The sequence below is a fragment of the Heptranchias perlo genome, chromosome 8 (genome assembly GCF_035084215.1).
Source record: "Heptranchias perlo isolate sHepPer1 chromosome 8, sHepPer1.hap1, whole genome shotgun sequence".
Lineage (NCBI taxonomy): Eukaryota > Metazoa > Chordata > Chondrichthyes > Hexanchiformes > Hexanchidae > Heptranchias > Heptranchias perlo.
In genome coordinates this window covers 50,700,172-50,723,240 of record NC_090332.1, presented here as the reverse complement: position 1 = coordinate 50,723,240, position 23,069 = coordinate 50,700,172, and the positions used below count along the sequence as shown (strand labels likewise).

At 43.7% G+C, this 23,069-nt stretch overlaps 1 protein-coding gene across 2 annotated transcripts in view; it reads right to left on the bottom strand.

Annotated features, from left to right (window-relative positions):
- tiam2a (TIAM Rac1 associated GEF 2a) overlaps positions 1–23,069 on the bottom strand; it is a 400,823-nt gene that overhangs the window by 13,208 nt on the left and 364,546 nt on the right. For both annotated transcript variants that reach the window (XM_067989096.1, XM_067989097.1), the window contains 5 exons: positions 22,794–22,973; positions 13,179–13,247; positions 10,006–10,131; positions 3,685–3,793; positions 1,650–1,829 (listed from right to left, as the gene is read on the bottom strand). In XM_067989096.1, coding sequence (XP_067845197.1) covers positions 1,650–1,829; positions 3,685–3,793; positions 10,006–10,131; positions 13,179–13,247; positions 22,794–22,973 — 664 coding nt within the window. The remainder of the gene's footprint in view (positions 1–1,649; positions 1,830–3,684; positions 3,794–10,005; positions 10,132–13,178; positions 13,248–22,793; positions 22,974–23,069) is intronic.

Here is a 23,069-nt window from a genome sequence, read left to right as displayed (position 1 = left end):
CAATGAATGAGGGTTTACCCCGCATCTGTTAAATGGACCTTTGCAGCTGCCACTGGCTGCTGGCTGCAACACGTCTGTTTAAACAGGGAGTGTTTCCCCCAGCATAGGAAACATGCTCTGGGTAGTCCAAAATCTGAATCCTCCTAAAATCTCCAACTAATGAGGTCTGTAAACGACCTCAAGTACCCAGATAATGATCTTAAGTGGGATCCCACCGACTTTGATTGCCGGTGGGAGTCCCGCATGCGGGGGCTGTGCGCGCACCCGATTCGCGTCATTGGGGAACCCGGAAGGGCTGGTTGGATCTGGGCTCCGGACCCGCTCTGGCAATCCCCAATTTTAGGAGCCCCCCGCCACAAACGCACCCGCTCGGCTATCCGAAAATTGACCCCAATGTATCAGAGTGGAGGGAAGAAAACTCCGAGGGCTAGTCATGCCAATCGGTCTTGTGCATTTCTAGTGATAAGTCACAGGAAGTCATTGCTGGACTTCCCGCGTTGCATTCCTAGCTGGAACATGGCATTAAAAAAATGGAAAAATCTCAAAAAAGTTTTTTAAAAATTAAAAAGGCTAACCATCAGTAGGGGTTCCTCAGTGTCCGGTGGTTGGGGGCAGAATTCGCTGGATTGCCGCTCCTGATCACTTTCCAGTGGCTCCCGAAGAGTGCAGGCAGGGAAACATGGGCTTTGCTGCAATACTCCTTTCTCCCTCCACCCCTACTCTTCCTCCCAACAGTCAATTGTAAACAATTTTACAACAACAAGTTATAGTCCAACAATTTTAAATGAAATTCACGAGCTTTCGGAGGCTTCCTCCTTCCTCAGGTGAATGTTGTGGAAATGAAATTTGGTTGTTAGAGGGAGTCTGGCAGCAAATATTTTATTTTGAACTTCCCTTGTGTGTTGTCACAAATAGAAACATCGGATGAAGGCAGCACTCTTCATTCATAATATCACTGAAGCAGAACATCATGAAACTATGTGTGAGGGGAGTACAAAGCAAAACATCTCTTCATAGATTGCCTGTAACCAAAAATTCAACACAATGCTGAGTCAGAAGGTTGTGCCTTCCAAACCCACTCCAGGACTTGAGCACATCATCTAGTCTGACACTCCAGTGCGGTACCAAGGGGTGTGCAGCATTGCCAGAGGTGTCATCCTTCGGGTGAGACATTCAACCATGGCCTCATTCGCCTACTCCAGTCGGACAAAGATCCCACAGCATTATTTGATTAATTCAGAGTTCTCTCATGTCCTTGTGAACATTCCTCCCTTAACCAACTTGACCAAAATTAGATTAACTGGCCATACATCTCAGTCATTCGTGGGATCTTGGTATGTGCAAAATGGCTGCCAATTTGCCTATATAACAGTCACTGCACTTCAAAGTATTCCATTATATTTGAAGCATTTTGGTACATTTCAGAAACTTGATAAGATGCTATATAAAATGCAACTGTCCTTTCTAATCAGGCAAAATTGAAACAATAACAGTAGAAATCTAGATCTTTATAAGAATACACTATTCAATAGAATAGATCTCCCCATTACACTGTGAATGAAGAAATATTGCTTTTTGATAAAAAGAAACCAGATGGCATCGTGGAGGATAATGGTGTTGTGATCTTTGGCTTGGCTTTCAGTACTGACCTGTTAGGTGATAGTGCTCCTCACTCTCTGTATCAGTTAGAGACACTAGCTCTTTCAGCAGTAGTGGATACTTCAAAACCCTCTGCACAGGCTTGATCAGATATGATTCCAGGGTAAAAGAATGCTGTTTTGTGGGATTCCGGGCATCCAAAAATTCTTTGAAGGCTTTGTCAGTTTTAGCTGGATTTAAAATAACTTCATATTAATTTTGGAAGAATACACAGAAAGAACCACAGTAGAGGAAAGAGTTAAAAAACACAAGGCCCAGGCTTCTAACAGGCCTTTGAAGAGAAACATTGCTAGAGATTTCAAGCACACAAAATGATTTTGTCAAGATTTGTGTTGATTTTGTTGTTTATGTTAGAAATCTTATTTTTAGTACTGTCTCTGGGTTACTAAAAATACATTTTTTTTTTAAATGTCCAAAAACTTAAAATCATGAGTAATGAGACTCCACATTTTTAAAAGTTAATTTTTAGTGCCAGAGATTGTTTGGCAGTCATTAAGACTTACCATGCTGTTAAAACTTAGTTTAGACCTAAAAAACTCAGCACAACTGGTGAGATTAGTTTGTTTCCAGCTGGGCAGGAGAGCAAGTTTCCGCTGGTCCATTGATTGCAGCCGGCAATATTCCTTTAACGCAAAGCTGTCACATCACCGGCGAACCAGGAAGAACAAGTTTTGGATTTCCACGTTTAACTGCGCATGTCCGGTCTCCGGAACTTGCTCTTCGATTTTGCCATTAATAATGGTGAGCACTGTTAGGCACACTGTTATTTTAAAAGCAATTTCTGACCCATTATATGTTGTAGTTTGTTTGAAAAGGTGGAGAGCTTTTTTTAAGTTTAAGACTCCATGTTTTCACTATTCCCAACTTGTGAACCAACTGTGGTCAAGAGGGTGGTCAATGTAGTTCAAGTCTCTGCTGATTTCGCAATGAATTTTCTGCTAGGAAATGCATGACTTGGGCCCCAAGATGGTTCTCCCGCTGAGTTTCCCATTGTTCCTTTAGAGATGTCTAGTCTCAACATGCCATTTCTCCCCAGTAATGCAACAGAGATTGGGATCGCAATGACATTGGCTGGGGGGAAGAATCATGGTATTCCATCACACTGCGCCTCATTATGAGCAAAATTAATCACATATACTTGCACATTTCTCAAATTAAAATGATGCAAAATAGGTGTAGAGCGGCTGGTTCTTGAGCAGGATCTTTAAATGCAATTTCTGCCATGCCACTGTCTTTGAGCACCCATAGCATGGCACAAACTTAGCATCGTAAACATTTTTCTAACATGGTGTTTGTTGAGAGGAAAGCCACTTAGAGATTTAATTTGCTTTATAAGTTGATGCAGTTACCAGCTCAACAAACATCAAAATTAACCTCAAGTCTAAGAGAAATGTCCCTCATCAGGTTTGCCATTCACAAGATATTGGGGTGGCACATTAATACTGCAGGCAGGTGGGGCTATAAACATAAATCTCCAGGAATGGGAATTGAAAATTACACTGTCAATAGAATACTCTGCATTTAATTCTACCAAAGATAGTCATCAGAAAAACAGAAACAATGTGCCAATGGGAAACAGTAACAGCAATTCACTTTAAGACAGGTATTCAATGCCAGTTATTAACTGAAAAATACCTTAATGTGGCACATCATTGGCAATTATTAAGTAATGTGCTGTGCATTGGCTTTTCTCCCTACTGCTCTTGCAGCAATTAAACTTAATTTGCTCTGAGCAAAATGGGACAGCAAGTCAGTTTTCTATGCATTCTGGAAGCAACCGTGGGTTTGCAGTCAATAATACAAGCAGAAACCAGCGCCAATTTTATACTCGTCAATTAGCATCTCTGGGCTGAATGAGAGCAAAGCAGAGTTTGTGAATCATCAGCTTAATATGTTCAATTCCCAATTCTTTCAGAACAATGAGTAAAACCAACATGTAGCAAGAATCCAACCTGCATTAAAAAAACACAAATTCAATAGCTGATTGAGCTTTAATAATATCTTTACTCTTTTTAATTATCTTACCTCTTTCCAAAACTTTCTGGGCTTTTCTGTGGTTTGCACAAAAGCCACTATAGAGTTTGAAGTGGTCAGCATAATACAGGAACGAACCACCCAGGGAAAACAAGAGCTTCTGAAATAGACATAGTAAATAAATGCAACACTATGTGAACGCATCCTTGGTGCTCGCTTAGCTGAAGGCCTGAAGCCAAAACTGTTGTACCGATTCTATACACAAGCATCATGTATAAATGGGTTAAAGAGACTGTGCGGTGCAATAGTTTAGAACATGGCTCTCTTTTGAGGTGCAGACAAAAACACAGCTCAGACTGATGGACTGAAAGCTTGCTTTCTGCCTACTGCAAGGCTATATGAAATGTATGCTTGGGCAGTCTCAATCCAGGTCCTAATCTACAGCACAAAACAACTCCATAAATCAGCACTAAAACTGGCAGAAACCACAAGGATGGCTATGGTGGAAATGGAAATAACTCCTGCCCTCCTGAAGGTGCTGACTGTTGCTATGGCATAGTTCCATCGCTCTCTGGGACCTTGTCCAAGTGGCTACATTTTGATGTGAGTCTAGGCAGTAAATGTTGATAGACTACTCGTTTATGTGGGACATCACTCCTGATTTCTATCCAGTGGCCCTGCTGGAAAAAGTGTGCCCTTGCATGTGCATTTGGGTGAGACCGAGGAGCAAGCTCTGTTATTATGTCCTACACAGATGAATGGTCTGTCAACGAACCACTAAGCAAAAACAGTTTCTGAAATAGACGCTGCAAATAATTGAGATGCTACAGGAATGCAGAAAGCAGTGACAGTGTGTTCACGTCACATCGCATTTATTTGCTGCATCTACTTCAGGAACTGTTGATTTCCTTTAGAGGTTTGTTGACAGACTATTTGTCTATAGTTGTGCATCACAGCAAGGTTTGCACCTTGACCTCATCCGACATGCACACACAAGGGCACAATTTCCAACAGAGGTCACTGGATAGAAATCAGGAGTGTAATCCCACGGTGCTACAGCTAAATGCAGCAGCTCTATAGCTGGAATTACCATTCCAGTCTGTATGGCATGGCATTTTAGTGCTGCCATTACCCAAATAGGCCTGCGGGGGAGATCATTTCCCTTTCTTAGTTGGCTACCAAATTTAATACTAGGGAGTCCAACCAGTACCCAGTAATGCCAACATTCTACCCCTCATTTGGTAGCAAGAAGTAAAACTTTCCCAGTGAACCCTGTCTCAGTTTGTAAACATCAACTGAAACAATCATACAAACTGAATCTTATCAGTGAAAAAATTCCAATATGTACTCGTGGAAGACTGTGGGAAACTTGTTAATGAAACTCATACCTTTGCCTCAAAAAGCTACATCTGTCAATCCAATAGAATTGCACCCATTACGTGTCACACCTCTAATTTGCAAATGCTTCCATAAAGCAGCAGCTTTTCTATTAGATCGTACAGGGAAATTAATATCTGCATTAAACTGAATGGTCTCATTTATAGGGAATCTATTGCTTGTGCTACATTTTGGGTTTTAGTGGCTTTGTTTGTGGTCTTTGTGGTCTTGTTACACTAGAACTTCGAGGCAAATGAGGTGGCATTAAATAATCCCTCCTCACTCACGACAACAGAACTGCAATGTCCCAGTTGCTCTGCACTTGGATGTACATAAGTGCACATGAGCAATGGCACTCCAGGTTTTAGGAAACTGGACTGCTCAGTGTACATGGCCCATTTCAGCTGACCACACACACTTGTACCTATGGATTGACCTGAGTGAGGGATTCATAGCATGGTACAGCACAGGAGGCCGCCATTCTGCCCATCATGCCATTAACGTTTCAGGTCAAAGACCTTTCGTCAGAACTGGTTTTGACCTGAAACGTTAACTCTGTTTCTTTCTCCACAGATGCTGCCTCACTTGCTGAGCTTTTCCAGCATTTTCTGATCTTACTCCTCTTAATCTTCTCTGCTCTGTGGACAGCAACCCCAGCTTCTCCGGATTCTTCACATAACTGAAGTCCCTTGTCCCTGGTAACATTCCAGTATATCTCTTCTGTACCCTCTCCAAGGCATTGGCATCCTTCCTAATGTGTAGTGCCCAGAATTGAACACAATACTCCAGCTAAGACCTAACCAGTGTTTTACAAAGGTTGAGCATAACTTCCTTGCTTTTGTACTCTATACCTTTATCAATAAATTGTAAACAATTTTACAACACCAAGTTATAGTCCAGCAATTTTATTTTAAATTCACAAGCTTTCGGAGATTTCCTCCTTCCTCAGGCAAATGTTTCAAGAGCTCCTTGAAGCCTACGCATTTATACATATAGAACAATACATGGTGTTTACAGACTGCCCCTGCAACTGCCCGTTGCCAAGGCAATCACCGTGTTCAGACAGAGAGGTGTCACCTGCAGAACCCCCGAATACACATTCAACAAAAAAACAAACAGGGAAAAAAAACAGAGAAAAAAAAGAGAGAGGCAGAAACATCCGGAAGGCAGAGAGAGCCAGCAAATGACCCATTATATTAAAAACAGATAACATTTGTTCGCTGGTGGGGTAACGTGTAGCGTGACATGAACCCAAGATCCCGGTTGAGGCCGTCCTCATGGGTGCGGAACTTGGCTATCAATTTCTGCTCGACGATTTTGCGTTGTCGTGTGTCTCGAAGGCCGCCTTGGAGTACGCTTACCCGAAGGTCGGTGGATGAATGTCCATGACTGCTGAAGTGTTCCCCGACTGGGAGGGAACCCTCCTGTTTGGCGATTGTTGCGCGGTGTCCGTTCATCCGTTGTCGCAGCGTCTGCATGGTCTCGCCAATGTACCATGCTCTGGGGCATCCTTTCCTGCAACGTATGAGGTAGACAACGTTGGCCGAGTCACAGGAGTATGAACCATGCACCTGGTGGGTGGTGTCCTCTCGTGTGATGGTGGTATCTGTGTCGATGATCTGGCATGTCTTGCAGAGGTTACCGTGGCAGGGTTGTGTGGCGTCGTGGACGCTGTTCTCTTGAAAGCTAGGTAGTTTGCTGCGAACGATGGCCTCATACGTTGCAGGAAAGGATGCCCCAGAGCATGGTACATTGGCGAGACCATGCAGACGCTGCGACAACGGATGAACGGACACCGCGCAACAATCGCCAAACAGGAGGGTTCCCTCCCAGTCGGGGAACACTTCAGCAGTCATGGACATTCATCCACCGACCTTCGGGTAAGCGTACTCCAAGGCGGCCTTCGAGACACACGACAACGCAAAATCGTCGAGCAGAAATTGATAGCCAAGTTCCGCACCCATGAGGACGGCCTCAACCGGGATCTTGGGTTCATGTCACGCTACACGTTACCCCACCAGCGAACAAATGTTATCTGTTTTTAATATAATGGGTCATTTGCTGGCTCTCTCTGCCTTCCGGATGTTTCTGCCTCTCTCTGTTTTTTTTTCTCTGTTTTTTTTCCCTGTTTGTTTTTTTGTTGAATGTGTATTCGGGGGTTCTGCAGGTGACACCTCTCTGTCTGAACACGGTGATTGCCTTGGCAACGGGCAGTTGCAGGGGCAGTCTGTAAACACCATGTATTGTTCTATATGTATAAATGCGTAGGCTTCAAGGAGCTCTTGAAACATTTGCCTGAGGAAGGAGGAAATCTCCGAAAGCTTGTGAATTTAAAATAAAATTGCTGGACTATAACTTGGTGTTGTAAAATTGTTTACAATTGTCAACCCCAGTCCATCACCGGCATCTCCACATCATCTTTATCAATAAAGCCAAGGATCCCATATGCTTTTTTTAAAAAAAACAGCCTTCTCAACTTGTCCTGCCACCTTCAAAGATGGGTGTACATACATCATCAGGTCTCTCTATTCCTGCACCCCCTTTAAGATTGTATCATTTAGCTTATATTGCCTCTCCTCATTCTTCCTACCAAAATGTATCACTTCACACTTCTCTGTGTTAAATTTCATCTGCCATGTGTCTGTTCATTTCATCAGTCAGTCTATTTCCTCCTGAGGTCATAGAGTCATAGAGTTATACAGCACGGATAGAGGCCCTTCGGCCCATCGTGTCCGCGCCGGCCATCAAGCCCTGTCTACTCTAATCCCATATTCCAGCATTTGGTCCGTAGCCTTGTATGCTATGGCATTTCAAGTGCTCATCCAAATGCTTCTTGAATGTTGTGAGGGTTCCTGCCTCCACAACCCTTTCAGGCAGTGAGTTCCAGACTCCAACCACCCTCTGGGTGAAAAAGTTCTTTCTCAAATCCCCTCTAAACCTCCCGCCTTTTACCTTGAATCTATGACCCCTTGTTATAGAACCCTCAACGAAGGGAAAAAGCTCCTTAGTATCCATCCTATCTGTGCCCCTCATAATTTTGTACACCTCAATCATGTCCCCCCTCAGCCTCCTCTGCTCCAAGGAAAACAAACCCAATCTTCCCAGTCTCTCTTCATAGCTGAAGCGCTCCAGCCCTGGTAACATCCTGGTGAATCTCCTCTGCACCCTCTCCAAAGCGATCACATCCTTCCTGTAGTGTGGCGACCAGAACTGCACACAGTACTCCAGCTGTGGCCTAACCAGTGTTTTATACAGCTCCATCATAACCTCCTTGCTCTTATATTCTATGCCTCGGCTAATAAAGGCAAGTATCCCATATGCCTTCTTTACCACCTTATCTACCTGTTCCGCCGCCTTCAGGGATCTGTGAACTTGCACACCAAGATCCCTCTGACCCTCTGTCTTGCCTAGGGTCCTCCCATTCATTGTGTATTCCCTTGCCTTGTTAGTCCCTCCAAAGTGCATCACCTCGCACTTTTCCGGGTTAAATTCCATTTGCCACTGTTCCGCCCATCTGACCAACCCATCTATATCGTCCTGCAGACTGAGGCTATCCTCCTCGCTATTTACCACCCTACCAATTTTTGTATCATCAGCGAACTTACTGATCATACCTTTTACATTCATATCCAAGTCATTAATATAGACCACAAACAGCAAGGGACCCAGCACCGATCCCTGTGGTACCCCACTGGCCACAGGCTTCCAGTCACAAAAACAACCTTCGACCATCACCCTCTGCCTTCTGCCACTAAGCCAGTTTTGTATCCAAAGTGCCAAGGCACCCTGGATTCCATGGGCTCGTACCTTCTTGACCAGTCTCCTGTGGGGGACTTTATCGAAGGCCTTACTGAAATCCATGTATACCACATCCACTGCGTTACCCTCATCCACACGTCTAGTCACCCCCTCAAAAAATTCAATCAAATTAGTCAGACATGATCTTCCCTTGACAAAGCCATGTTGACTATCCCTGATTAATCCTTGCTTCTCCAAGTGGAGACTAATTTTGTCCTTCAGAATTTTTTCCAATAATTTTCCTACCACTGATGTTAGGCTCACTGGCCTGTAGTTCCCCGGTTTTTCCCTACTCCCCTTCTTGAATAATGGTACTACATTAGCGGTTCTCCAGTCCTCTGGCACATCCCCTGTGGTCTGTTACTATCCTCTACATTGTTTACTACATTTCTGAGTTTCGTGTCATCTACAAAATATTTGAAATGATTCCCCATATAGCCAAGTCCAGGTCATTAATATATATCAAAAAGAGCAGTGGTCCTAATATCGACCCCTGGGAACCACCACTGTAATACTTCCCTCCACAGAATCATAGAATGGTTACAGCACAGAAGGAGGCCATTCTCGGCCCGTCGAGCCCGTGCTGGCTCTCTGCAAGAGCAATCTAGTTAGTCTCACTCCCCCACCCTTTCCCCGTAGCCCTGTTTGAAAAACAACCATTCACCACTACACTCTGCTTTCTGTCCCTTAGCCAATTTTGTATCTACGCTGTCACTGTCCCATTAATCCCATGGGCTTTAATTAGACTTGTTCCAGTAAGTAAAAAGGCAGGTTTCTGTGCAGACCCAGGTACAATACTACAGCTAGAAAAGGTCTGCTCCTAAAGTGGTCTCATTGGAGGAGTCAAATCAGAGTGCATCTGAGCTACTTTATACTAAAATTTATACATATATCACTACTGGTGTACATTTGATGCAAAAATTGTAATACATTGTAACAAACTTATGAATAATTTATGTGCAGACAGACTAGATAACACAATGCCCTTTTAGATCTTACTAAGAGTCCCCCAAATATAGGCCCTGAATTAGTCTTATGTTACTATAAAATATATAGATCAACTACCCTAGTGTTGTAACTTAGTGGATAGTACCTTGTCAACAGGAATCATTATTAGTTTTACTGCAGTGGTACAGCTGTACACTGCAACCCACTTCCTGAAGGTTTCCTCATCCTGTGCATGAATTGCCCACTTACTTTAAATTGGGATGGAGTTTCCAGCTTGCTGAAATCAGGTGATAAGGCAATACCGTCTTCAAGTGTCTGCAGAAACATCTTCTGAAACTGGAGCATTTCTGGCAGGCTCCCAAACAGTGACTCCATCTGAAAGAACATGGAAACAGAGGAAGTCTAGTAATCTGGTCAGTGCAGAAACTCATTACTATCATCTGTCTGTGCATCACAGGTACAGGAAGCACGAATCAAACTGCAGAATGCTTCATCAAGATTACACAGGGCTCGAATTTAACTTTAATCAACAGCAGATTTTTGCTTGTGCTGTAATGGCCACTAGCAACAAGAAAAGAACATTAGGATCAAAAGTAGAATAGCAACTAGGATAATGGACTGAAAACTAAATAATGGGATTGAGACACTGGACCTCACTGTGAACAGCACTAGTAAAATTTTCACTGGAAATTTTAATCTTGACTTCTATACCAAAAAAGGCCTAAAGCCTTTATGTTAATTGGGGTACAGTGGGGGTTGAAACCATAAAAGCAGTGATGCACATTACAAAAAAAGCTATAGGAACAACCTGAGGTATCACATACATATTTCACGTGTAAGGATTTTTTTTTATCTCCAACAGGCTGTTTGAAATAAGAACCCTTAGGTTTTGTCCTGTGTGTTTACTGTAGGTTGTCTAAGGGGTTATCCATTAGAGTATGCTGCCGCTACCAGCTTCTTTCAACCATTACGGCCCCGGGTTCTCATTTGTGCCTCATTGGCAGTGAGGCCCACGCTGTTAAGGGGCCCTTTTATGTTGTCATCCCATCTTGTTCTGGGTCTGCTTCGTGGCGTCTTCCATGTTGGTGGTGGTTTGGTGAATGCTGTGATAGGGTCAGACTCGGCGTGGCGCATGAGGCGGCCATACCAGAGTAATTGATATCAATCGGCACAGCGGTGGCTGATTAGTCAGATTGCTTAGTTTCATTTAAGATTTTCGTCCTGAGTTTAACATTTAATTGTGTGCAAAGCATTAGTATGTGAAAGTAATGATACAACTGCTAAGAATCTTATTGTGCATCATTAATATTACACATTCACAATGACATGCCTAATTGAAGTGCATTTGTATTGAAGACTTTTTCCAATTCACTTGTCACCTGCAGGCCAGCAAACTACCACACAGGTTATCTGCATTTACATAGAGTTATATCGACTTTACAGCACAGAAACAGGCCATTTGGCCCAAGTGGTCCATGCCGGCGTTTATGCTCCACACGAGCCTCCTCCCACACTACTTCATCTAACCCTACCATATCCTTCTATTCCTTTCACCCTCATGTACTTATCTAGCTTCCCCTTAAATTCACCTATGCTATTTGCCTCAACTACTCCTTGTGGTAGCGCATTCCACATTCTTACCACTCTTTGGGTAAAGAAGTTTCTCCTGAATTCCCTATTGGATTTATTAGTGACTATCTTATATTTATGACCTCAAGTTTTGGACTCCCCCACAAGTGGAAACATTTTCTCTACGTCTACCCTTTCAAAACCTATTAACTTAAAGACCTCTATCTGGGCACCCTTCAGCCTTCTCTTTTCTAGAATTTAACTGTGGAATCAACTCTAGTTATACTACAAAATTAGCTTTGATGACAAATGGGTTCATCTTTACATCAACACAAAATACATTTTGAGCACAGAGTCACCTGAAATGCATTTAGACAAGGTCACCTTCAGCCTTGTACTGTTTTGACTTCACACCCACTGCTATATAACGGCAGCCAGGTGTGAACTCAAATAAAATGATCCCAAGTGATCCACCAATAAACTGCCTGTGAACTTTTTAAACATGTTTAATGTTAAGAGATGGGGTGCTTTCAGCTTCCCTTTCCCGACAGAGAGTAGGGATAATGGGAAGGTACTCACATTGACAGGATGTGACTAGTGGAGTCCTGCAGGGATCTGTCTTGGGGCCTCAATTATTCACAATATTAACGACTTAGATGAAGGTATAGAAAGTCTCATATCTAAGTTTGCCGATGACACAAAGATTGATGGCATTGTAAACAGTGTAGATGAAAACATAAAATTACAAAGCGATATTGATAGATTAGGTAAATGGGCAAAACTGTGGCAAATGGAATTTAATGTCGACAAATGTGAGGTCATCCACTTTGGATCAAAAAAGGATAGAACAGGGTACTTTCTAAATGGTAAAAAGTTAAAAAGAGTGGATGTCCAAAGGGACTTAGGGGTTCAGGTACATAGATCATTGAAGTGTCATGAACAGGTGCAGAAAATAATCAATAAGGCTAATGGAATGCTGGCCTTTATTTCTTTAAGAGTTCTCAAAGAGTACAAGGGGGCAGAGGTTATGCTGCAGCTATACAAAACCCTGGTTAGACTGCACCTGGAGTACTGTGAGCAGTTCTGGGCACTGCACCTTCGGAAGGACATATTGGCCTTGGAGGGAGTGCAGCGTAGGTTTACTAGAATGATACCCGGACTTCAAGGGTTAAGTTACGAGGAGAGATTACACAAATTGGGGTTGTATTCTCTGGAGCTTCGAAGGTTAAGCGGTGATCTGATCGAAGTTTATAAGATATTAAGGGGAACAGATAGGGTGGATAGAGAGAAACTATTTCCGCTGGTTGGGGATTCTAGGAGTAGGGGGCACAGTCTAAAAATTAGAGCCAGACCTTTCAGGAATGAGATTAGAAAACATTTCTACACACAAAGGGTGGTAGAAGTTTGGAACTCTCTTCCACAAACGGCAATTGATACTAGCTCAATTGCTAAATTTAAATCTGAGAGAGATAGCTTTTTGGCAACCAAAGATATATGGGCCAAAGGCAGGTATATGGAGTTAAATCACAGATCAGCCATGATCTTATCAAATGACGGAGCAGGCACGAGGGGCTGAATGGCCTACTCCTGTTCCTATGTTCCCAACATTTAAATGCAACCATCATTCAGAGCTCTGTGCATGTGTGCAAACACCTGTGGTAAAGCTCCACTGCTCCTGGGCAGAGTGAAAGCTGGGAGCCAGCAGCAAAACCTGAATCTGCAGGCTCTGTGCTCTTTACAGGTACTCGAGTACCCTGTAATATAATAATAATCTAAGTGAACATGAGAAATGTTGGCCTTAAACTACATTACAACCAGAGTTCTAAAAAGAAATTCACATTTAGGTTTCATACCTCATCCTGCGTAAGGAAAGTCTCATTTTGTAGGGGATCCAGGTACACTTCAAACAGGCAGCTCAGATCCTTCAAAAGACAGATAACATTACCCAAGAATACTTAAACTTTTCCTTTAATTTTTAAGTTAATTGATTTTGCATTACGTTCATGCATTCTACCATTACCGAGCACTTCACTGCATCAGCTTTTTAAACATATTGATAGGCTCTGGGATTGGTGTTTGATAGGCTGTGCAGTACTGAAATAATAACTGTTTAACCCTCAACACCAAAATTCATTGCTCCTTCCTAATAATTCTGCAATGAAGCATTTCCTCCCACAATGATTATCAAAGCAAATTTTTCTTAAAATTAGAGTGATGTTAGAGAAATCGATACGTAATACATATCTGTAATACACAATTCATTGCATCTCTAAACAAGAAAATTGTAAACTGATTCTATTTTAATTTGGGTGCTATAGTACTATTGAAGTTTTCAAAGGATTGAGGATGCTGTCACTTGTGAGTATCCAGTCTTCATCTCCTAAATTAAATACGTTTGACACTACAGGGGAACTGGGTGATCTGATTTAGACACTTCTGGGACATGAGTTCAGAAGCAGCTCAGACTGAGGGGATGAAAGTCTCTTCTGTCCTTTGGCTGCGAACATCCTATGCGAAATGAGTTTGGGCAGTCTCAATCCAGTTCCTAATGGGGCATGGGCCTCCGCATAAAATGGCACTAATTGACAATCTCGCTCAAAGAAGCCACAGGATCATTGGTATAGGATATGGAAAAAGGTGACACTGATACAGCTGGGGTGCTCTTCTGTGGTTTGGAACAAGGCATGTTGTTAGGGCACAGTAGAGAGGGCTTTATTCTGCATCTGGCTGTACTACCTTAATCGAGTGCACTTACTGCTGGTACCCTGAAATAGTTCCTTTCCCCAGCACTAACATCCCTGACCTGGATGGGCACAAAAAAAAGGAAAGAAAAGTTTGACACTAGGAAATTATCAAAACAGGCATTCAAATGTGAAATACATGGAAAATTTAATCATGTCACTGTAATTGGGCATCTTGAAACATGATAGAAAGATGTAAACTGAAAGGTAAAACATTTCCAGTGATTTGGAGATTTTACATTTTTCAACAACTATCAATATACTCTCAGGGTTTTCAGTATTAAATCAAGGAAGGATAGAGTTCCAGGGTTTCCTTGGAAACTGGCTCGAAAATGTCTTCTTCCCAATATCATCAGATCATCTGTTGGTTAAAAAATTATAAACTGGCAGTGGGTTCAAATCCAGCCCAGATTGAAAGACTCCTCTGTGTGCTGCATGTAAGGGTCGTATATGGGTTTGGCCAAAAACACAAAGCTGTCTCTAATTTGGCAATCTCACTCAAGAGGCCACAGAATAACTAATGTGGGAGATGCAAAAAATGCTACACTGGTGCAGTAGTGATGCTCTTTTGAAGTTAGGGCTGAGGCTTGTTATTGAGGAGAGCAAGCTTTATTCTGCACCTGACTTGTTATACCTGACCTTCAGGTGCTTGATGCGGACACAGGATACCTGAAATAGGAAAAGTTCTATTCCTCATTAACATACGTCACTTTGACAAGCACAATAAAAAGTGACCATCTTTAAAAAGGCAGTTAAAACTACAGTTCGTAAAATGCTATTTTGTTCTGAGCACACGGACTAATTTATATTTTAAAAAATGGTGGTTTTGTGCAGCTTTTTTCTGTATTGATGTGTTAGCACATTGTCCATTGGAGTAGTAGCTTCCACATTTACTCATCCAATTCGTAAGTGGTGAGTTCCTGACCTCAGTTTGGTCATTGGCAAGAAGGGAGAGGAATGAATGAATACTTTGCAGAGGGGAAGGAGTGAAAATCTGAGGGTAAGTTAACCCATGCCAATGTCTAAACGATGATGTCCAGAGGAGCTGATAAAGAGCAACGGTGGGTAGCAGACTGATTTCTCATCCTCATTGCACTGGGATGTCTAATGAGAGAGAAATCTGCACAAAATGGAACAAAAACGGCAACTCTGCAAAGTCTTTTTGCTGAATGCTGAATGCTATGGCTCAGTTGGTAGCACTCTCACCTTGGAGTCAGAAGGTCGTGGGTTCAAGTCCCACTCCAGAGACTTGCAAGACATGCCAGATCATCGACACAGATACCACCATCACACGAGAGCACACCACCCACCAGGTACATGGTGCATACTCCTGTGACTCGGCCAACATTGTCTACCTCATACGTTGCAGGAAAGGATGACCCGGAGCATGGTACATTGCCGAGACCATGCAGACACTGTGACAACAGATGAACGGACACCGCACAACAATCGCCAGACAGGAGGGTTCCCTCCCAGTAGGGGAACACTTCAGCAGTCAAGGACATTCAGCCTCCGATCTTCGGGTAAGCGTTCTCCAAGGCGGCCTTCGAGACACACAACGCAAAATCGTCGAGCAGAAATTGATGGCCAAGTTCCAGCACCCATGAGGACGGCCTCAACCGGGATCTTGGGTTCATGTCACGCTACATGTAACCCCACCAGCGAAAAAGAGTTATCTGTTTTTAATACAACTGGACATTCTCTCTCTCTCTGCCTTTCAGGTCTCTTTCTCCCTCTGTCTTTGTAATCTGACCCATTGTGTATTCAGTATACTGGGATGTAATGTTTTCCGTGGCTAACCTGTCTGAACACCAATGACACCTTTGATTGCTGTGATCGTCTCCCAGCCGAGATGTGATAGGGGGCAGTTGGAAAGATTATCTGTAATCACCAGGCATTGTTCTCTGACTATACATGCTATGCGTTTTTAGAACCCTTCACTCACCTGACAAAGGAGGTAAGCTCCGAAAGCTTGTGATTTGAAATAAAACTGTTGGACTATAACCTGGTGTTGTGCAAGTCCTTACATTGATCAAGGCTGACACTTCAGTGCAGTACTGAGGGAGTGCTGCACTGTCAGAGGTACCGTCTCTCAGATGAGATGTTAAACCGAGACTCCATCTGCCCCATCAAGTGGACGTAAAAATTCCCATGGCACTATTTCGAAGAAAAGCAGGGGAGTTATCCCCGGTGTCCTGATCAATATTTATCCCTCAGCCAACATCACTAAAACAGGTTATCTGGTCATTATCTCATTGCTGTTTGTGGGACCTTGCTGTACGCAAATTGGCTGTCGTGCTGCCTACATTACAACAGTGACTACACTTTGAAAGTACTTAATTGGTTGTAAAGCACTTTGGGACATCCAGAGGTCATGAAAGGTGCTATATAAATGCAAGTCTTTCTTTTTTTTTAATGGGCAGGAGGTCACGGAGATATGGAGAAATTAAACATACTGGGTTCTTTTTTCCAGAGCCCTAATTTAAAAATCTCAAGCAATGAGCTGAGACTCAGAGACCCAGAGAGCAGGAGGTAGTCATGGTGATGAATCACAGGGGAAGGAAAATCCTGCTGTGAGGGATTGAGTGAAAAACAAATTAGGCACAGACTGCTGAACTTTAAGAAATATGAATATGGATGGCTGTGAATTATAAAATATGAGGAACAAAACAGAAAAGGTAGAAAGATTGCAAATGAAAAATAATGGGCAACAAAGTTTACAAAGTGAAAGCAAGCAAATGAACAGAAAAAGAATAAATGAAAGAATGCAAAAAAGGGACGACACACGAGAAAAATGCAATGAGAGGTAGATGCAACATAAAACAAAAAAGGAGGGGGGGAAATCATACAAAGAAAAAATCCCAGATTATAAAACATTGATGGAAAATGATAGTGAAATTAACCACACAGTTGTTATGTGGAGAATAATGGATAGCTGTGCGTCTCATTGTGGGGTGTAGATGTCAAACTGCAAGAGTGAAGCTCAAGCTGTTTATAACCATCCTCCGAATCCTGCAGTGAGAATACAGCCTTATAACCATGCCCAGATGATTTTAAATATCGACTGTGTTGTGATTGAGGGTTGGGACCTCTTTTGGTATCAGCGGGAGTCATGGCAGACACAAAAGTGCCCTGTGTAGTTGATGAGTGATGATGTCTGCACTGAACAATTAACCAATGCAATACAATCATTGCAATTAATCAAGTGGCAGCTGATCATCAGCAAATATTTATGCACATACCATTTTTTTTCATTAACACGTGCAGGCCCAAGTCCAATTTTGTACCCTGTTCATGACACTTCAGGTTTTATTGCAAAAAGTGATTTAATGTCAGTAGGTTGATGTTGGAAATGGTATCATACTTTCAGACATTTTCTTGAAAAATTGAAAAATAGGGGGACTGGGGCGGTGAGTAAGTGCGGCAAGGTGAGGATGATAGTTGAGTGGATGTGAGGAGTGATGCGAGAGCGTTGTGGTGGTAGTGCAGAAGGGGTTGTGTGGTGGTGGAGGTGATGTGGAAGACGGAGTGTGGGAGAATGCGTAAGTATACTCACTTTGGCTGACCTGGTTAAGTCATTAAAGCGCCTCCTGCACTGGACCCAGGTTCGGCACACATTGCCGCTGCTGCTGACCTCCTTGGCCACCTCCAGCCAAGGCCTTCTTGGTGGCGGAGGGAGGACACCTCCTCCCATCTGATGGAAAAAAAATTTCCCTCCTCCTCCTCCTCACCCTATTGAGCAGCATCTGGAGTGAGGAGTCACAGAACCTTGGAGTAGCCTTGTCTCTGGCCAGCTCCATGATCCAAAATTGGTTCTTTGCTGCAGGAGGAGCATTGGAGGACTGCCCCTTTAAATAGGGCTCCTCCTGCTGACAGCCTGTGATGCGGGTGCGCAGTGCGCCTCTGCGCAGGTCTGGAACGGGAAACCCAGAAGCATGCGCAAGTACCTTCAATTAGGCTGCGATCGCGTGCGGAGCACCCCGAATTCACTGGGCGCGTTATCCATGCGCCCAGTCGATCCCCTGCTGCCAACCCGCCTTCCTCCTAATATCGGGCCCATAGTGTCAGTTATGCTTTAAGATTTGTGCTGACATCCTAATTCTGACCTGCAGAATTCTGAGAATCCCACGTTCCAGACCTGCGCAGAGGCGCACTGCGCACCCGCATCACAGGCTGTCAGCAGGAGGAGCAGGAGGGTATCTTCAAGATAGCATCACAGGGACGTGAAGGCATCTCTGAGATAGTGCTGCGGTTAGGTGCGGGAATGTCTGGGATGAAGGAAAGGCTAGCCTCCATCAAGCTTCAAGCACGGCTCAACAACGAGTCCGTTCAGGCCCTGACAACGGCCGTTTGGATTCAGGGTGAGCAACATTCTGCCGCCTTAAACAGGCTGACAGATACATTACAACTGACCTTCCAAGGCTTCACACAAGTCCTCCAAACTGTCGTCCAGCAGGGTGGAAGGAGTGATGTGGGCCTGGGCCAGGAGAGGGATGATGGTGAAAGAGGACATGGAAGTGGGGACGCCACTCAAATTGCTCCCACGTCTCACCCGTTGCCCCCCTCTCAACCAGTGCCCGCAATGCTGCCCCCTTTCCAGGTGGCCGAGTCTGCCCCTGCGCAGGTGCAGGTTGAGCAGTCTTTGGAGGGGCCCTCACGGGCACTGAAACCCAGAGGATGTCCGCGCAAAGCATCTCATTGGTCAGGGCATGGACAAGAGCAAGCTGCCACTATCTCTGCTGAAGCCACAGCGGTAGCACCACGTAAACATATGGTGAAGGTTTTGTGAGCACAAAGGGGATGCACAAGGGTGTAAGACAAAATGTCATGTCTTTGATTTACTTTTGTTTGTTTTGCAAAAAAAACATAAAAAATTGTTATCACCACTACTGCCACATCTTTGCAAATCTTGTCTGGTTTGTGCAATAATGCCCTTTCCTGAGGATCACCATGAAGATCCACACCTGATGCCACCCATTGTGTCACTGCAGAGTGGGTGTGGGTGTAGGTGTATTTGCAGGGCTCTTTTGTGCAGACAACTGAGAGACGCTGGCGATGTCCCCGGTGGCACCCTGGAAGGATCCGGAGGAGAAGTTGTTGAGGGCAGTGGTGACTTTGACAGCGACAGGTAAGAAGATGGTGCTCGGGCCAGCCGGGAGCAGCTCGGCGTCAAGGAGGCTGCAGATGTCCACGACTACATGTCGAGTGACTCTGAGCCTCCGTATGCACTGCTCCTCAGAAAAGGTCCAGGAAGCTGAGCCTCGGTCTGTGGACCCTGTGGTGAGGGTAGTGCCTTCTGCGACACATCTCTCTCTGCGGTTGCTCTCCCTCCTGCTGTGCAGGTGGATGTGTCACAGCACTGTGTTGTGGAGCTCCACGTGTCAGAGGTGGACGGCGTGGCCGGCGATGCTGTTAGTCCTCCAAGGAGGTCATGATTGCAGCTATGGCAGCTCCCATCTGGAAGATGTACGTTTGAGGGGGTCCGCAAGGTAGGTAAATGTGTCTGTACACCGGGGTTGAGGTTGCAAGTTTGTGATTTTTTTTGTGTTAGGAGGAGGGTGGTGCAGGCCAAACTTTGTCCAAAGTGACAGAGTGGCCTCCTGCAATGAGTGAGGGTCTCCCCCCACCCCCCCACCACCTGTCAAATGGACCTTCGCAGCTCTCACAGGCTGGTGGCTGCAACACGTCCATTTCAACTGGGAGTGTTTCCCCCAGTACAGGAAACACACTCAGTTGACCTGAAAACCCACCCCTCCTAAAATATCCTACAAATCAGGTCTCCTAACTACCTGAAGTATCCAATTAATTGATTTAAGTGGGATCCCGCCGGCTTTAATTGCCGGTAGGAGTCCCGCATGCGGGGGCTGTGCGCGCATCTAAGCACATCATTGGGGAACCCGGAAGTGGGCTGGTTGGAGCCGGACTCCGGACCCGCCCCGGGAATCCCCAATTTTCGGAGCCCCCTGCCACGAACACACCCGCTCGGACATCTGAAAATCGAGCCCTATGTATGAACTGGCACTAGGAAGGAATCAGCCACTCGATAAATTCCAAATTGAGTGGTTACGAGCAGGAGAAACCAGACTGTTTGTTATCATATGACCTGCGGGAAAAGCAGGTGGAGAAGACTATCCCAGAGATTTATTGTGCAGATTGTACTTATATGCCCGGTTCTACAGCAACCATCTGAGTTCAGATGTTTCTATTTTACTTTACATGCTTTAGACTCGTATGTTGCCTTGGAGAAGAATGAAAGGTATCTTGTGGAGCTGCAGTTACTCAAGTGGAATGAATTGGATCTTGGATGAGCGTCTGTATTTTTCTGACCCCACTATGCCACTATCAAATTTTATGTCATGCACCCCTATACAATACGATGCTCTGTCAGATATAAAATCCGCTGTAATAAGACTAGCAGCATGGGGCTTGGTCATTCATTATTATCCCAATGAATTATGCAGTTTTCCTTCTACTCACAGTTTGTTAATCAGAGATGGGTTTATTTTGCTTCCTCATGTATTCTATTTGTGTATTTGTAGCAGTGTATTTGTATGGTTATCCTGATTACCTTTACTGTTATACATATTGCCAGATTATTTTTGTCTTTAATACAAAAATTTGAAGAAAAAAATTCAAAAATTACATATTGTATTCAATTGATACATTCCACCCTATTTGAAATGTGATCTCTAGGGGCCATGCTTTCTGCATATTATGGGATGAAAATATGGAGTTTCTGCCCCCAAAGTATAGCAATAGTGGGATTATCCTAGACTGAAGAGTTGTTTCACCATAGTCAATGGAGCTTATACTTTACTTACCAACCCCAGAACTTCTCTCTTAAGGACTGAGGACACACATTGACTCTAATAAATGTTCCATAATAGCAAGAAACATATTGTACAGCTCAATCTTGCATTGTTGAAAGTTTTACAAGTGAGAGAAGATTTCAAGTCTTATTTATAGCTCAGCCCTGCAGAGATCAGTATAACCCATATTGAGTAACTGAACATAATCCCCTCAAGGTTTATAATAAGTGCTGCCCCAATTCAGGTCATGTGCTGATGGAATTAAATTACTTGCCTAGATAGGATGACTTTTGAGTGACATGCTAAATCCTCAGGAAATTTGCATCAAGGGTTTATTCTAGCTGGTTGTGAAGCTCCTGCGTCACTTTCAGGCAAGCACAGACAGGTGAATATTTTAGCCATGGGCCATCAACACATTTACTGTCAAGAGTTTATACATGCTGTTCAGACCAGCAACAGCCACAATTTTGCAGTTAGTACAAACAGAATCTAAGTAGACCAATCTATCAGATGACTCCATCAAATGATGCACTCAGATGTACAAATATAATGGGTACACAAAATAAAATCAGAATCTGTAGAAAATTAGCACATTTAAAGCACAGATCAGAGAGCACGTGGGGCTCAGTAAAATTGTTCTGTTTATGTTGTGGTGCAAGACCCACTGGTGAGGTTACATGAGCCAGTAGGGACTGAACCACTACTACTCCCAACACATTGAGATCGTCCACACAAAAGCTCCTCCTCATCTACTTGCTCAGAAGTAGCTACTTGTGATGCCAGCTGTTTCCTCAGCAGTTATCCAGATTTTATGAGGTTGGGTTTAGTCACATTGTTAGGGCACAGTACAGGAATCTTTATTCTACATTCAACTGAACTGTACGTAAACTGAAAGTGCTTGATTCTGACACCAAGAACCTGAAATGTAAATTGCTCTATATTCCCCAGCTCCAGCATCTCACTTTAATGAGCACAAAAATACACAATTGAAAAAGGCAGCTGGGATTTGCCAGGACCACGGCCAGGATCACAGTAATGCTTTCCGAGTGACACAGCGGGCATCATAAGTTCAGTAGGAAATCGGGTGCATGAACCCACCCTCTGGTGCTCCAATACCTTCTGTCCACGCCACCTGAAACTGTGATTCATTTTGTAAATATATACAAATACACAGCAACTTTCAGCAGGTATGTATTTACAAAGAGCTGTGGCTTCCAAAAAACCTGCAGATATACAAACACCACCAAATTCCATGTCTCCCAAGCCATCAATTACACTTGTATTAGATCATGTCGTCTTCTCCCTCAAAATGGCAGGCTGACTAGCAGTGGAAGAAATTAACAGGATATTCCGCCTTTGAGAAAGAGCTTAGCTTTCAAAAGTCAGGACATAAAGGATAAATGTATTAATTTTGGAGAAGGTGACTGCAAGCTATTACTTTAAATTGTAACACTATAGTAAAACAGTGGCATTAGTTGGGATGGGGAGTACAGTTATTTATTTGGGATTCCCTGATTGTTTAGTGAATAAAGGTGGTGTAGCACTAAGGCATATCAACCAGAAGGTTCTGTCACTGGTCTGTGCCCACTTAGGGCATCAGTTGGGACACTATAATGGCCTCAGCTCACTTGGACTAGGGAGTGAAAACAGCAGCAATGGTTTTCATTCCTGATTACTACTCAGGGACTCCTGCTGTAAAGTGCATGTTGAAAGATAGGTAAGGATGGAATCGAGTTAAGCTGTAATGCCCTCCACTGTCAAATAGCCTATTGACAGTCTGTACAAGAATGGGGACATGGATGAGTGCCAACACGAGAAGAGGGAGACCCATCAAGAAAGTTGGCAAGTATTTATTTGATAATATAAAGCATAGTCAATTCATTTTCCAAAGCTTAATTTCATTCATAGGAATACATACCTTCACATAGGACTTTTCTGTGTCTATCAGTTCATGGATAACTTTGCGAAGCCTCTCTGCATCAGAGAGGTGCCGTGCTAGTGGCCTCAGAGGCTGATCAAGGCTTTCCTTCTGCATATCCATACCAGAAGGTTGCAGTTCCTGTAAACTTCGACAGAATGTGGTAACCTGCTCTGCACTCTAAAAGGGAAGAAAAAGGACGGTAAACAAAACCAACTAACAGACTAGTCAACTAAACTTTCACCACTTCATATTCTAGTTTTGCTTCAGTTCATT